General features: G+C 38.1%; 1 protein-coding gene across 6 annotated transcripts in view; it reads left to right on the forward strand.

Moving 5' to 3' along the window:
• ULK4 (unc-51 like kinase 4) overlaps window positions 1-16,468 on the forward strand; it is a 168,798-nt gene extending 152,330 nt beyond the window's left edge. For all 6 annotated transcript variants that reach the window (XM_039336096.1, XM_039336092.1, XM_039336097.1 and 3 more), the window contains 2 exons: window positions 7,282-7,370; window positions 15,845-16,468. In XM_039336096.1, coding sequence (XP_039192030.1) covers window positions 7,282-7,370; window positions 15,845-15,908 — 153 coding nt within the window. In that variant the 3' untranslated portion in view covers window positions 15,909-16,468. The remainder of the gene's footprint in view (window positions 1-7,281; window positions 7,371-15,844) is intronic.
• The last annotated feature ends 539 nt before the right edge of the window (window positions 16,469-17,007 follow it).

A 17,007-nucleotide genomic window follows, 5' to 3' on the forward strand; every position in this document is an offset into this window, starting at 1 on the left:
GAGCAGAGCTTGCCAAATTATATGCATAAATGACTTTGAACTCCTAAAAAGATATATCTTCCATAAATAAGAAAGAAAAATTAAGTTTAGCATTTGAAATGTAAGCTCTCCTAGGTAGGCTTTTATTATTTACTTTTTTCTCTGAGGTGGGTATCTACTTGTTATAACACATATCTGTCAAGATCTGAAGATTACAAAACCTTCTTAATCTAGTACATGTCTGTAGGGGTACATGCCAAAGGACACCTGGAATATTCCAGCTTTTATCCTATTTCACTCTGGTTTAAAAAGCTCATCATCCCTGTTCAGGCCTGTTTGTACAAGCCAGCAGTTGACAACACCAGCTGAACTTGTTTAATTTGCTTTGCTCTTGAAAACACACTGTATTTATATTGTCTTTCTATTCAAGATGTTTTATAAGTTTTCCAGAAGGTGAAAAAGTTAAGCCAGTAATAAGTACTAAGCATGCCTATGAAGTCATACTTATTAATATTAAACACAGTCTGGCTTTGACAACCAGGTCTACAAAGTTAGCTAGGGCAAAAGGTTTTGGATAGACTCTGAAACATGTATCTTTATGTTTATCTTTATCATCTTTGAATGATCCACAAGTTTAGGTCACCTGAGTATCTCACCAGGTAAATTTGGCCCAACATACATGTAAGTCCTTGACTTACAATCATTCATTTAAGCAAATGTTTGAAGTTACAACAGCATTGAAAAAAGTGATTTATGATTACAAGTGTTACAGAATTGTCACAGTCATATGGTCATAATTCAGGTGCTTAGCAACCATTATGTACAATGGTTGCAACATCCCAGGTCATGTGTTCACCATTTGCAACTACCCCAGCCGGCTTCCAACAAACAGAGTCAATGGGGGAAAACAGATTTGCTTAACTATATCACACGATTCATGTAACAACTATAGTGATTTGCTTAACACCCATGGCAAAAAAAGTTGTAATATTGGGTATGATTCATTTAACAACCACCTTGCTTAGCCATGGAAATTCTGGTCCCAATTGTAATCATAAGTTGAAGATTAACTGTACCTCACTAGATGATGGCTCTGAAAAAAATAGGAGAGATTGCATGTATGAACTTGAAGTTGAAATCCTCAGTTCAAAGCAGGATAAAAATCAGATAAAGAATAGGAAAAGGAAAGAATATTACAGTTATGAAATACTGTTGTAAGAATTGTTTTTTGATATTATAATCTTTGTTTTTAGGGTAGTTCAGTGCTGATATGAGATGAGTTACATGTTCTAAAAAAGCGAAAACTTGGAGAGATTACTAATTTGAATGGGTTGAATAAAAATTTCAGGATTTGTTTGTGATAGGATAAATTGAGTGTAATTGTAAGTACTATAATATTAAAATATTGAAGAATTTGCTGATTGGGCTGAATTCTATATATTATCTTTGAGAAATGGTAAGGAAGATTTGGATACTAAAGAGTTGAAAATATTTTGTTGATAGAGAGAGTGGGCAGAGACCATCAGAACTCAGAAAAATCAAACTCTAAAGAACCAATCAGAGTAGTAAATTTCCATTCTCAGATGGACTTCAAAAAGAAGGCAGATAAACTCCATTTTGCTTTTGTTCTTTTGCCTTCCATCTCAAGGAGAGAAGGCATTTGGATTAGTCTGGCTCCCACTAAGGAAAGGGATAGTACAACCCATATGGAAAAATCAGGAGAAAACAGCCATTTACAGAAATGTGAACCTTTTATTGATTCTATGGATTGGGTTGAGTTGTTTCTTTGTTACTTTAGCCACAACTTGTTCTATGTATATTTTGTGGATGTGTATTCCACCCGGCATAATGTGTGTTATCATCTACATTAAGGGCCATGAGAATCATAATAGCATTTTTTTCCTCAACTCTAAACTAATTCCTTTATCTTAATCTATATAATAAATATGTTTCTTTAGTGAATCAATCACTTATTCTGAGAGGTCTTTAACTTCAGTAGATATTTTACCTAGCTAAGTTATTAAGAAAAATAAGTCAATTTTTTTTCATCTTTACTACTTGTTATTTAAAATTAATCCAAAGAAACTGTGGTGATGATATAGAGTGGATGGTAGCATTATTCTGAACAAACTTTCCCCAGACATGTAATGGGTGCAGGAAGATTGTGAGTGAAGGCTCTAGGGATCCATTGAAAAGATCCAGGGACTCATTCCATCATTTCTCCAGATGTATGTTCAATTGCAAGCAGACCCTTGTTGATAGAAGAAAATATTGTAGGTTAGGGTTGAATTGTGAGGCCACTAGTCTATAAAAATGAAAGCAACCCCTTTTTCTTCTAGCACTAATGTTGCCTTGTTTAATAATGAAACATCTGCAAGAAAACAAACTCAGAGAGCATCAAGGTTTCCACACACATTATCTGTCCGTGTGTCTAGAGGAGGGATAGAATAGAATGTAGTGGAGGATAGTAATTTGAACACTTAAAAGACAGACATCCATGCATGAGGATGGGAATATTCTCTTTATCAATTGGGAAATTTCTTTGAATTGGGTATTTCTCTCTTTAAAATCAAATCCTTAAATTGTTTTCCCTTTCTCTTACTTTCAAGCAAGGGAAACGAGTTGTAAACAAAGGTCTTCAGCCAGATCTATATTTTTTCTTCCCTTTTCTCCTTTAGCTCTAATTCACAAAGGACAGTTAAGGTAACGCTAAGGTAGAAAAGAAAGTACATGTTACTAACAGAAGACAAATTATACAAAAAGGCCAACCTTGAAAGTAGGGCAAAGAGATCAATGTCAAGACCTGGAGAAAATGCAAAATTAATTCTAGTAGCAATTGCTTGAGGGTGTGGAGACCACTAAACAAGATATAAATTTTATGGCACAAGGTAGACACAGAGACAGATGCAAAATGGGCTCCATAGGCAAAGCAATAATCTACCACTGGAGAGGCCAAATTAAGACCAAAAAGGATAGTATGTGAAGCAGGAATGGATAGAGACGGAAACTGCTTCATTGTGGACTTCTCCCAGCTCAGTCCTCCAAAGAACCATACATAGATTATCTGAAGACACACCGGAGCAGGGCAGTTCTTCAATGGCCAGAGTCATTGAGGTGAACAACATGGGCAACAATAACCTGTTTTGAAAGTCTTGAGAATCAGGATTGGCCCTTTCCTCAAAAATTGCTCAGAGGAAGTTTTGCATCCTTAACAAGTATTCCAGCAGCGTTTGTCCATTAGATAAAGCAAACTAGAATAGTCTGACAGCAAAAAATGAAGCAAAGACAGAGAAGGATGTAAGCAATCTGATTTTTGTTAGCAATTCAATTCTACCCTACCATTTTCAGGACTTGCTGCTTTCCCTGTACTAAAAATGGTCTGCTACAATGAGGGAAAAAATTATTTGATCCTCTGCTGATTTTGTACGTTTGCCACTGACAAATGATCAGTCTATAATTGTAATGGCAGGTTTATTTTAACAGAGACAGAGACAGAATAACAACAAAAAATCCTGAAAAATGCATTTCAAGAAAGTTATAAATTGATTTGCATTTTAATGAATGAAATCAGTATTTGATCCCCTATCAATCAGCAAGATTTCTGGCTCCCAGGTGTCTTTTATACAGGTAATGAGCTTGAATTTCCCTCCCATACACATACACTAGGTTTGCCACCATATTGTTGGTGGCAAACCTAGCACTATAGTCATGGGTCAACTTAGGATGCAGCACTGAGGAGAAACTGCTCAAGAAAATACTTGTTCCAGCTCGCACATATTGGGGCCTCTTAGTAAGAAAATCAAGAATCCAGTTGCACAAAGAAGTAATTAAGCCTAAAAGGCCCAGTTTGTCTACTAGATGCTGCCGAACTGAAGTCGACAAACAACAAATGCACATGTATATTACTTTCCTCTAAGTGCTTCAAGCTCAGATGGAGAACAGAAGAAATAGCATCCCCCATAGAGCGATTTGATCGATAAGCAAACTGAAGCAGGTGAAATGTTGGCGGGAGGCTAAATACAATAATGTCCTTTATCAGCTTCTCAAAGCATTTCATAATGATGGATGTCAGCGCAACCAGACGGTAATCATTGAGGCCTGTAATTGTGGACTTTTTTAACACTGGCAAAATGATGGCTGTCTTAAAACACGATGGGACCACTGCCTGCTGCAATGAGAGGTTGAAAATATCTGTGAGAACACAAGCAGCTCCTCGGCACATTCCCTGAGGACACGTCCAGGGATGTTATCTGGGCCTGCTGCTTTCCGAATGTTAACTGTCTGCAGTGTTTTCCGGACAGAGGTAACATCAGAGCTTGGCACTTGCTCATCAGGATGAGGCACAGATTTCCTAGCAGGAGTGCTATTTGATACCTCAAAACTTCCAAAAAATGTATTCAGCTCGTTTAGGAAGTCTGTGTTGTCCCTGTATCTCGATGGAGCCATCTTATAATCCATAATGGCCTGGATCCCTTGCCACATTCACCTGGTGTTTGTTGGGTCTTGAAAAAAGTTCTGAATTTTCTGGTAATGGCTTGCTTTGCACCTTTTATGGCACTTTTCAAATTAGCTCTGGCTGTTCTAAGTGCCAACATGTTGCTGGATTTAAAAACCACATTTCATGCTTTCAGCATCTTGCAGACCTCATAAGTCAGCCCAGTTTTTCATTCGCCCACACAACAATACTTGGACACTGACATGCTCTGTGCGCTTTTGGATATATACAGACACCGTGGTGGCATACTCCTCAACATTTATATGTTGGTTGTCAGTTGCTGTTTCTTTAAACATGCCCCAATCCATGAACTCAAAACAGTCTTGTAATGTTTTTCTATAACTCCCTCTGTCCAAACCCTCACCTGCTTTACTGTAGGTTTCACTCTGACTAATAAAGGTTTATATGCTGGAATAAGCAGCACTGAGAGAAGTACAGGTTATTTCTTTGATTCAAACTGAAGAGAGAATTTCTGGAAACTCCATTTTGGTTCAGCTTATTCTTTTTCAGCTCACAGGGCAGTTTTTTAATATTCACTGAAGTTTCTGTCATGTCCAGTTCATCAAGCTACATGTCTAATTTCTTAGTTAATATTCTGATGTTTTTCAGTGTACTTTTATAAAAAACATTATGTAGGGGAAAATAATGTTGGAGTCATTATAACAATGTAGTGTGAACATTTTGGCATCAGCCTGTAACAGTGAAATCAGACAACAATTCGCAATCTCTCTAGCCTTCAAAATTATGGTTATAAAAACATCTTAAAAGGAATAGGAAATATCATTTTCAATCTTCAGCAGTATAGGAGAAAAGCAGTATTTTGTACCAATCTGCAGAAAACTCCTCAGGTTTGGTTCACTGATATAAATATTTACTGTTTACTGTTTCTTGTACTATAAAGGCAGAATAGTCCTGAGTGATCTTTGGAATCTAAATTTTATCTAAAAATGTCTTTAATGTCTTCATTCAAGTCTCTCAAACCTAGTTAATAAAACTAGGTATATTTCTTAAAATGCTTTGGCGACTCAAAAGTATACGTTTTCCTAGACAATTCTTAAGTGTGAAATAATATTGTTTCAGCCTAAAAACTAGTACTTTAATAGATATTTCCTCTCATTTTCATTGATCTTGTTAACTCTTTTTCAATAAATACTTGATACCTTGTGTATAAGGACAATTAAACTTCATTTTATTGTACATAGAGGTGTTATAACATTCTGAGCATGGTTGATTCACATAGTTGATCAAAAGTGCTTTAATGTGATTTTACAAAATGTCACATATTAATTTATTTTTTTTTTCAAAAAAAATAATTGCACAAGCAATTATCTGTCCTCTAATATATGTCTTATAGGAATTTCAAGCAATCTCTATATTTTTAAATTATGTGTATAAAAAAAAAACTCAAAACCTTTTTCATCTACTTTCCGAAATTACATTTTAAAAGCAAAACACTAAAATACCATTTTAAAATAATCCAGTTATTTTTTGTTTAAATGATTAATAATGATGCATGACACGATGAGACATTTCTTTGGAACTATTTATAATTATCAAATCTGATCTACTAAAGTGTGAGAATTTAGGATCAAGTCTGATGATTGGAAAGCATAAATTATAATTTATAAAGGTATAGAAAAAAACACATTACTTGTACATTATAATAATGCAAAGTGAAAATACATAAAATTTATAACATCAGCTATTACTGATCCATTGCAGAGAAAACAGGTTTCAGCATATTACACCTTTCTTTTAATGACATTGAAAGATAACTGGGGCTGTTTCTGAGAAGTGGGTTGTTCTGGGGTAGTCTAGCATTTTATCATGCATTTTTTAACAGCATAAATTTTAAATAACCTGTTAATAAAAGCTTCTATAAGCAGGCATTACTACTGTGGAGTTCATGTAAATTTTCCCAAGCTGAATAATTATTAGGAGTTTTTTTTCTCTGTCATTAGTAAAAAAAAAAAAAAAACACTGTACTTTGAAAGTTAATCTGCCATGGAATTTTTTGCTATTTTAATTGCTTTTTTGTATTCAGCTAATGAACTCTGAATAGATAAATCTGAATTTGTTCAGATTCAAATATACTGTGCATAAATTCACTTCTTTCCATTGCTGCATGAGCTTAGGTGTAAAAAATGCATAATAATTCACATGTATTTTGTAAATTGAACATACCTATGCTATATTAACATTTTTTTCCACATATGCATTCTATATCTCTTTCACCTTCTACTCCTGGCAGTGTACATAATACTTTTGCCTCCTATTTTCTCTACACCAAAGCTCTGTGAAAGGAGTAGGACAGAAAGAGTGACCTGCCTCAAATCACCTAGTCCTAGTCCGATAGAGGAGAAGAACTCACAGTCTCTTCGTTTCTAATCCAGTATCTTAACCACTACAGAAATATTTCTACAAAGTATACATTTTTGCATACATCACTTTAATACCAAGAACTCCATTGTAAATTTGTAGAAGAATAAAATACATCTAACTGACAAATTGATAAAATACAAAATAGGTTGATTCTTATTAAAATATAAACAACTTCCCACGCCTCTATTTTGAATTATTTGATTCCTGAATTAATCTTGCTCAGAAAGAATATAATCTAGTCTAGCATTATTTTAAAAAGTCCTTGTGGCCAAATATAATATACTATATAATTATACAAACTTGAGATGGAATGATTGCAGAGAATTTGGATTAAAACACTAGTAGAACAATAGGATGTAGAGAGATTATACTGGTTAGAAATGAGTATTTTTCTAAATTTTTGGTAATTCTTCTTGTAATAACAGGTAACTTCAAATGAGAAACATTGTGAAAGTCTGAGGAATGATGGGGGAATTCTTGTGCAAATGCTAGAGAAGTTGGTCCAGGCATCCAGGTGAGTTCCCTTAGGTTTCTGGAATTTATAGCTTTGCACTCATTCCTCCCTTTCATCTCTCTTTAGTTGACTTGTGTATAATTTTCTAATTTCCTAATCCACACTGCGCTATACTGTTCTATGACTGTTGCTCCTTCTGTTCTAAGTTCCTAGCTTTTCCCTCTCCACTTTCTCCATTTGGCATTCTTTCAGTATGATCCCTTCACATAGCATACCAGATTTCCATGGCACATTTTTTCTCCCAATGTATTATCTCACATTGTGTGCTTGTGCCTATTGGCAGCAAAATGGAGTAACTGAATAATAGTAATGGATAAAAATAGATTATTTCAAATATACAATAGAGGGAAGATATATCCAGTGGCTGTTTATGAAAAATATTTGAAAGCATGGACCTCCACAACTGTCTCCAAAATCCTGGATAGCTGCTTTGTTAACATCCATGCAGGCTATTTCTACTCATAATAACTACCATTATTAGTCATTCCCCGCTTTAGGAATACTGAACACCAGGGCTTTTCAACCTGTAGTACGCATACTATTGGTGGTACTTTGGCAGGTGGTACGCACCCATCCTAGAGAAGTGGTAGCGGGGGGGGGGAGAGAGGAATGAGCTGAAGCAGCCACAGTGCCACACAAACCTGTGGGAGAGACAGCTGGAGCTGCAGGGCTGTCGAGGCTTAGCAGAAGCTCCAGGATCAACGCTGGGCTCTAGCTGATTAGTGTTTTGGAAGCTGGAGGTGCCCTGAAGAGGAAAGGGGGGAGACAGAGGAGAGGATATAAAAGATTTTGGGGGGTAAGGGCCAGCAAGGGGCTATCCCCACACCCTAGGCGCACAAAGAGAAGGCTGCAAGTGCCCAGCATCCCTGATGACCACTGAGAAAGAAAAAAGGCAAGAGAAGCACTTCCCTTTCCCCCTGGACACCAGCGCTCATGTGCTCACCACCTTCTCTGTGCATCTCCAGGGAGTGGAGCAGAGGTGGGGGGGAGCTTTCTGGCTCCAGGGTTGCCCCGCGAATCTGAGCGTTTTCCAGCTTTGATGGCCCTCACCAGTAGATGAGTGCCATGCCCGCTTGCTGACACAGCCTCACAGCCACCAGGCTTCCCTTTCACTAGGACCGCCCCTGCCTGCATGGGATAATGATGGCCGGCAGCAGTAAGGACACAAGCAGTGCTGGCAATCTCTTCCCCTCCCGTCATCCCTTGGGAAGGAGGAAGGAAGGAACTGGGAAAGGGACTGCCTTCTGAGCGCTTTGCAGGTTCACTTTTTTAAGCTGCCCTTCTCCCCCCCCCCCGTTGTTGCCTCTGTGCCTGAAGGGCCTCTGTGTGGCTCTCAGCTCACTCCTCCCAGACCCATGCATGTGTTTGTGCCTCTCTGTCTGTGTGTGTGCATGGGGGGTTCTCCTTGCAGCCCCACACTGACATTGGGGAGGAAAAGAATGGGAGAGACAAGAGAAGCTGCGATGAAAGCTTCTTGCAGCCTTCCATGGGGCTGGGGGTAGGAGCTGGGGGGGCAGGGCACGATGCGATCGGCAGCATGTTGAGAAAAAGAAACAAGGACTCAAAAAAAAAGCTTTCATTAGTTTGCAGCCTACCATCGCAGAAGGTCTCTGTTGAGGGAGCGGGGTGGAAGGGGTGAGATGCCCGCCCGCGCACACATACACACACGCACACATACACACAAACACATGCGCGGGTCTGGAGAGGGGAGCTGAGAGCCATGCAGAGGCAACAACGGGGGGGAGCATCAAAAAGTGAAGCCTCTGCCCACCGCTGACTGCCTGCTGCCACGTCTGCCCAGAGCCTCTGGCAGTTTAAAAAAAAAAGGAAGGAAGGAAGGAAGCAAGGAAAGAAGCAAGCAAGGAAGGAAGGAAGGAGAGACAACTTGGTTACAAATGCTCCAGTTCACAAAACAAAGCAATTTTTTGTTCCGTTTTGTCACAGACAGAACTTTGTTGGCAATTCAAATTAACATTGGTATTCTTGAATTGTGAGCTCTTAGGAAAGTATTCCCTCCTTGTGTGTTACTAACAACCATTTCTAGTGGGGAAAACAGGACAAAGCAGAGTGGGGAGAAATATTTTCCTTTGCTATATTTCCAGTCTGAATTAGACCAAGGCAGGGTCCCTACAAGAGAGACCTTTTAATGATTATGTATTAATAGAAAAGCAACTAACCTACTCCTGTTCCTAAACACTAAAGCTGTTGCACATAAAAAAATGGAGGAGCTCTGATCAACTGTCACAGCCACCATTTTGACACTTTTGCTGTAGTGTTGTCTGTGGATGACCGCACTAAAGGCAAGCATGGGATAAACTGGGCCTGGTTTGTTCTCAGTCTTTTAAGTAGCCACAAACTAGTAGCAAAGTGGCATTTGATCAGAAGGCAAGGAGGCATCGAGAAATGTTTCCCCTTTTGCATTTGAGCATCCAAGAAGGGACAGGAAAGGAGAAAAGAAAAAGGAAAGAAAAAGAAGGAAAGAGGGGAAGAAAGCAAGGAAGGGGAAAAAAGGAAAGAGGGGAAGGAAGAAAAAGGAAAGGAGAATGAAGAGGGAGGGAAGGAAGGAAGGAAGGAAGGAAGGTAGGTTATAATGAGAGGGAGGGAGGGTCTAGCACTTGGCCACGACCAGCCCTGCTGCCCTTTTGCCATCCCCTTGTCCCCTTTTCCTGACTCTCCTGGTGGTGTCCCATCCTATTGCTGAGGATGCTTTAGTTATAAAGCAAAGTCTCCTCATATGGAGAGGGAGTAGGCCTCCCTCTGACCCACACATTTTGCCCTCCCGCACACACAACAAGCAACTTGGCCAAAGAGAGCAAGCCAAGCAGCAGCAGCCGCCTTGAGGAGAAGGTAAGCGCAGCTGGGCACCCCCTTGGGGAAGACTGGGCTGAGTTGGGCACTTGCCCTCCATTGCCCAGGACTCTGGGTAGCCTGCGCCTCCGAGGGTCCTCCACGTGGCTTGAGAGCAAAGGACCCATCATTAAAGAAATTAAAACTGGTACTTTTTTCCTTTTTTTTTACGGTTTGTAACATTTGATTAGATTATGGAATAAAATACAAAAATACAAAAGCAAATAGTAGGACACAGTGGGGAGGAAAAGGGGGAGAAAGTGAGGGGAGAAGGGAAAAAGAACAGACTTCCTTTGTTACAGTAGAAGGAAGCATTAACATTGAACCTCAACTTTTTACTTTTGCATAATAGTATAAACTAGCCATTTCTATAACAACAAATGAATCTAATCAGTAAAACCCAAAATCCCACCCCCTTTTTTTCAGTCATCAAGTTTTTGACACCTTGCTAAGCATTGGTGGTACTTGAATATTGTCATGTCCTAAAAGTAGTACAATCTGTGAAAAGCTTGAAAAGCTCTGGGTTACACTGCTGGTTCGGAGTACAGTAAAGTCAGTAAAGTACTGCCATGAATGACTATAATGCATACAGTAGCCATGGAGGGCAGATCATGTAAGATACGGCAACTGCTGAGCAATTCTGGAGGAAGAATCAAATCCTGCTACCTTCCTAAGTGAACCATTTTTGTGGGAATTGTACAGTAGGATTAAGCTGTAATACATACTTTGGTAGAATGTGCCCCAAGGAATATCCTAATGATTTGATGGTGCTCAACTAGTGTATTTTAATTTTTGCAATGTTTGTAATTGTTTTATTTTAACTTTGTTCACTACCCAGAGTCATTTGTTGAGATATTTGTTGTTGCCCTTATAAATTGGATGAATGTATGTATGGATAGATAAATAAGTAAGTAAGTAAGTATGCATGCATTCACCTATGCAGATTCTTAGGATACTGACAGTAGATAAATTCTGCCAGTATAGTCACTATTTACATTTGATGTTCTTATTCTCTCTGATTCATATCTCTAAAAAGAAAGTGACTCATGCAGCTGGAAAAAAAGCCAACCATATTCAGTTCTATTGAAATTAAAATTAACGTTTCATTGATTATCAGCATGATATGTGACCAACCATAAAAATAATGGTAGCTTGGGATAATCATATTCTCTCAACCTGCTTTCATACAAAAATATTTTGCACTTTTCTTGTCATGGAATTATTAAAGCACCATGTACTGCTTTAAATAAACACCAACTTATTTCTGTGTTATTTTCAGTGGTGGGCCTTTTCCTCAATGTAGATGGCTTTAGGGCTGTGAAAAGCATCCAAAAGGGTATTCCAGAGAACATTCTTTTTTTGAAAGTGAAGCAGGCATGTTTTCAGAAGGCTCAGCCAGGCTGCTCCGAAGCCTTTTTCAGAGTGTCTGTTCATGTGTATGTTTTTATGCCCAAGGGTCTGCCATTAAAGCAAAGGGACTGTGTGTACATATGCACAAAATGACAACCCAGGAGAGAGCTGTTGAAGCAGTTGCATCAAGCCTTCTGGAGGGATGGGACTGTCTCATATATTTCAGGGACACTTCACAAAATGGTCAAATCCTTTGCACAGTACTAATAGAGTAATTAGGTCAGTTCAATAAAATATTCAATTTTACTTTGAATTTACATAACTTTGAATTTTATACTCTGTCTAAAAATAATGATTTGCTTTTCCTTCCTTCCTTCCTTCCTTCCTTCCTTCCTTCCTTCCTTCCTTCCTTCCTTCCTTCCTTCCTTCCTTCCTTCCTTCCTTCCTTCCTTCAATTTATTTGCTGCCCATTTAGCCTCAAGATGTCTCTGGGTGGCTTGCAACATTAAAAGCAATAAAACTGTAAAAATAAAGATTTCTGCCATGAATAAAAATACAAATTACAATTAAAAGCTAGAGAGGGAGAGAGCAGAATGTATTGGGGAGGGGGAGTTAGGAATTGCTATTAGTCAATGAACCACCTCCAGTGTGCTAATCCTCCAATGGGGCCTCAAGCCAACTGAGAGAGCCAGATTTTCAGGCTCCTGCAGAAGGTCAGGAGGGTGGGAGCCAGCCAGAATTCCTTGATGACAGAGTCTATGACATGTTTAGCTTATGTTAAGAGAAGGATGGGGGTTAAAATTCTATGGCATTTTGAATACAAAATAAACAAATAGAATTAATAACTTGTTAGCTTTTTAAAAAGAAAATTGAAAGTTTGATTGTTTGTGCTATGGTGATAAGTCCCAAGCTTGGGCAACAGTTACCTCTCTAGATATCTGCCTGGCTCTCTGCCCCATCCAACTTTTTAATCTTTCCTAACATTGTTTTAATTAAATCAGTAGAAAAGTGACAAGCTACAGATCACAGAACATAGAATAATAGAATTGAAAAGGACTCTTCTAGTTCAACCTCGGCTCGAACAGCAGACCCTATACCATTTCAGATAAATGGTTGTCCGGTCTCTTTGAAACCCTCCAGTGATGGAACATTCACAACTTCTGAAGGCAGGCTGTTCCATGGATTGATTGCTCTCACATTTAGAAATTTTTCCTTGGTTCTAGGTTGCTTCTTTCCTTGGTTAGTTTCCATCCATTGTTTCTCATCTTGCTTTTTGGTGCTTTGAAAAATAGTTTTACCCCCTTGTCTTTGGAGGAGCCTCTCAAATAATGGAACACTGCTATCATGTCTCCCCAGTTCCTCTTTTCACTAGATAGACATATTCAATTCCTTTAACCATTCTTCCTATGTTTTAGTCTCAAGCCCCCTAATCATGCTTTTTGCTCTTGTCTGAACTCTTTCCAAAGTCTCAGCATCTTTTTTTATATTGTGACCAGAACAAGATGCAGTATTCCAAGTGTGATATTACTAAGGCTTTGTAAAGCGGTACTAGACCTTCACATGATCTTAATTCTATCCCTCTATTAATACAGCCTAGGATTACATTAACAGTGCTGCACAATGTTGGGTCGTATTTAAGTGATTGTCCACTAGGATTCCAAGATCCCTCTCACAATTACTGGCATTAAGCCAAGTTTCACGTAGCCTGTACCTATACAGTTGGTTTTTCTTGCCTAAGTGTAAAACCTTACTTTTATCTACACTGAATAAGCTAACAGTTACATAGGGTCCAGTGTTCGTCAGGATCTTTTTGGATCCTGAGCTTGTCTTTTGGGGTGTTGGCTATTCCTGCCAGCTTAGTGTCATCTGCAAATTTGTTGAATTCTTCTTCTATTCCATTGTCTAGATAGTTTATGAAGATATTGAAGAGTATTGGGCTCACACTTACAAGCTTGTTCATGCACCCCATATGCCTCTTACTTTGTTCTTAGACAATAAACATGGACAGCAATAATACCTGTGATAGGGAAAGCTAGAGGGATTCTGATAAATTGATGCTTTGGAACTAATTATGGTTGCAATTTGGTGTATGGCAGTGTCAGATGCCACCTCAATACTCCGCTACTGCGAGAACTTCTTTCTGGGTAAGTTTGCCATGAACTCAGAGCGCCAGATGGGAGGGGAGTATGCTTCGAGGGAATGAAAGTTCACCATTCCTTTCCAAATATGGTCTCAAGGTCAGTTGCTTGGGAACAGAGCACAGCTGCATTTCTCAGGAGACTGTTCTAAAAATTCTTTTAAATTTGATTGGACATGAGGGGACCATCTATGGGGGATCCCTTTGGGAAGGAAAAGTTACACTTGGGATTTTGGTATGTGAATTTCAGTTCTAGCTTTGCACTACTGTATTTCACTTGGTTTCTAGTAAACTGTGCCTTTCTCAACCCAGTGGTGTTAAGGATCATTCTTAGAGGCTCAAGCCTAAGGCAGGTCTGACAAGGGAGAATTTCCTAGGAGATATTTTCTGTGTCCATAAAAGTTCCAGATACCCCTGCCATCTACCTTGTTCTCTATTGTTTGTGCCTTGGATGCAAAGATTTTGAACTATTTGAATTAGTTCAAGCCTCTGTGGAGATGACTGCAAGATCACTATGAAATGTAAATGATTATTTAGTTTGGAGAAACTATTATCATGGCACTGTTACAGGAAGTACTAGATATAAGTGCAGAGAAATTAAACCATTTAAAAAAGGATGGGCATGCTAGTTATGAACATGTATTTGGAATTGAACTTATTGAAATGTATCTTGAAAAAACATCACCCAAATCACTTGTATCACTATCACTCATTTTACCATGTGTGCCATTGTTTTTAGGGGCCTTGCATTTTAAGTTCAGATCATGTATATAGTGAATTTTGAAACATTATGCAACATCCCCGATATCCTGTTGTGTTCCTTAAACTGCATGAAATGTTTTTTCAGCTGACTATATTGCATCATCCTTGTATCTGGTTAAAGAATTCAACTTTGAATTATTTGGGGGAACCTTTTATGAGATTACTTTATCAAGTTATCACAATGACATCTTTGGTGACTCTTCGGTCTTCTTGTAAGAAAATAGTTTCGTTGTGAAGTATCTCTACCAACCTTCTCACTCTTCGGAACATTTCCAAATACCTAATCTGATCAGGCAGACTCTAAACTCTTGGTTACATTTCTTTCCAAAGACTACATTATGCTTCAATACAAGCCACATATACATTTAAGGGTTGCTCTGTTTGCTCTGCCACTGTCTTCCCACAAAGCTTTGCTGTCGAAGCTTACCCTCCAAAATAGCAACTATAGCTTCTTCTCAGTATGATCTAAATGTAGCTGATGTCAGATGTGTAATGCAGAATAACAGACTGCTATTCTATTCACTTCAAATCAGTCACATTCTTTTTTTAAACTTTCATTGCCAATAACTGTATGATCTGATATTGAATTAATCATTCAAGATGATGGTATATATAGAGATTTGAGATGATGATGGTTCTAGGATGTTCCAGAGTTCAGCATAAAATTCAAAACATAAGCTCTTTGGTTTTAAGGAAGTTTCCATTATTGGGTTCCTACAAGTAATCTGAAATGTCACATAGTTCTTAGTTTTGGTTAACAGGTATTCTTAAAATAGCAATGACTCTTTTTCAGAACATTTTGCCAATCATGTAATTTTGTTTTGATGATGATCATATATAGTGGCCTTTAACTTAGATTCCTTCAAGCTCCCTTTTTTTGTGGAATGTTGTTTGATTTACTCCTGTGTCATGACTTGCCAGACTTTTGCACCAATGTGGTTGCCATCTTCCACAAGGAAATTCCTAGATCTAATTAGATGCAAGCATAATATATTATATATCAATCTGTATATTACCAATTTTGGATTGAAACCAAGTAAAATTTTACTGTACTGAAAATGTGAATTAAATGGCAGCCATGGTTCCAGTATGCATATCAGCCAACTTAAAGGCAGATGTTGCTAAACTGACCTACAGTAGAGTATATGAACTTGATAGAGCAAACGAAGGGCTAAATGGCTCTCTATAAACAATGATTCTCAACAAATAAATGGCAAGATTAAGGAGGTAATGAAGGTATCTATATCCAGAATGAGGCAAAAATATAAAAAATCTTTTTATAAATGGCTAAAATGAGGTCTGTATTTTTCAATAAATCTGCTTAAATAATTATCCAGGTTTTTTATTTACAATAACCATTTCTCTTTTTCTCTCTCAGCATCCATCCGGATAAAGTTATTGCTTCCTTGGCTTCTGAAATCCTCAGGAAAATTGATTATTAGCAGCATGCACTCTGTTGTGCATCTATATTTCTTTTAGATTTTAAATAAAATTTATTTTGTTTCATTTATTTCTCATCTACATTTTGAAGATAAGGTGGTAGTGCTAACTGGAATTATGTAACATAGCCCACATGCTGCCTTTCATGTGTATGATTTGGATTTGTTATTCTAACTCCTTGGAAGGAACAAGAAACAAAGATAAAGTCAAGAAATTTCATAAACAGACAGCTGGATTCTCCCTAGTCTAATAGGAAATTGTCACAATGCATCATGCAGACAACAGTCTATCTTTCTCTGCAATATTTACTGTTAGCTGAATGCATCCTGTATTTAAATCTTAGAATCAATATTTAAGATTTGAAACATAAATCAGTACAATTTCAGTAAGATCATGCTGAACAGTTGGGCAAGATTAACAAGTTAACTTTTTAAATGATGTTTAGGCTCAACGTTAGACTTTTTCTCATGCAAGGCCTTTTGATTTCAGTTTGATTTTACATTAAACATCGGAGGTGTATCTAAATAAAGATTTGACAATTTCCATAAAAAAATTGTAAAAATGGACTTCAAAAAAGTATGGCTTATTAGATTTAAATCCTGTAACTATTTCAATATAGACTGCCACTACATTTGCTCTGATTATAGCTTGAGGAATTTGTAAAAGGAAATGGTTTTGAGAGAAATATCTGAGAAGATGCCTAAAATAACAATGGCAGAACACCAGAAGCAGAACCTGGTTAAGTGCTCATGTTTGCCTAGACAGTGGCAGTCAAAACAGCAAAATATCATTTCTCTGCACTTATGATGTCCAGTTTCCTGGCAACTCTCTTCAGAATAAAGATAACAGGACACAATAAATCCCTGCATGCACACCAGATGAATTGCCAGGTTCCTTAACACAGAGGTCCCCAACCAGTTACATGGAGAGAGCTTTTTCCGTGGACCAGGGTATGGTTTTGTCTGCTGCTGCATCTCCCAGATAAGACTATGCTTGCTTGTGCGGACTGGTTGCTGGCATGCTGCGGCCCAGTATTGGTCCACAGACTGAGGGTTGGGGACCTCTGCCTTAACAGATCAAATTGTCTATTCCATTCTAGGT

This window comes from Crotalus tigris, unplaced genomic scaffold, assembly GCF_016545835.1.
Source record: "Crotalus tigris isolate CLP2741 ecotype Arizona unplaced genomic scaffold, ASM1654583v1 scf7180000017666.27876245, whole genome shotgun sequence".
Taxonomy (NCBI): Eukaryota; Metazoa; Chordata; class Lepidosauria; order Squamata; family Viperidae; genus Crotalus; species Crotalus tigris.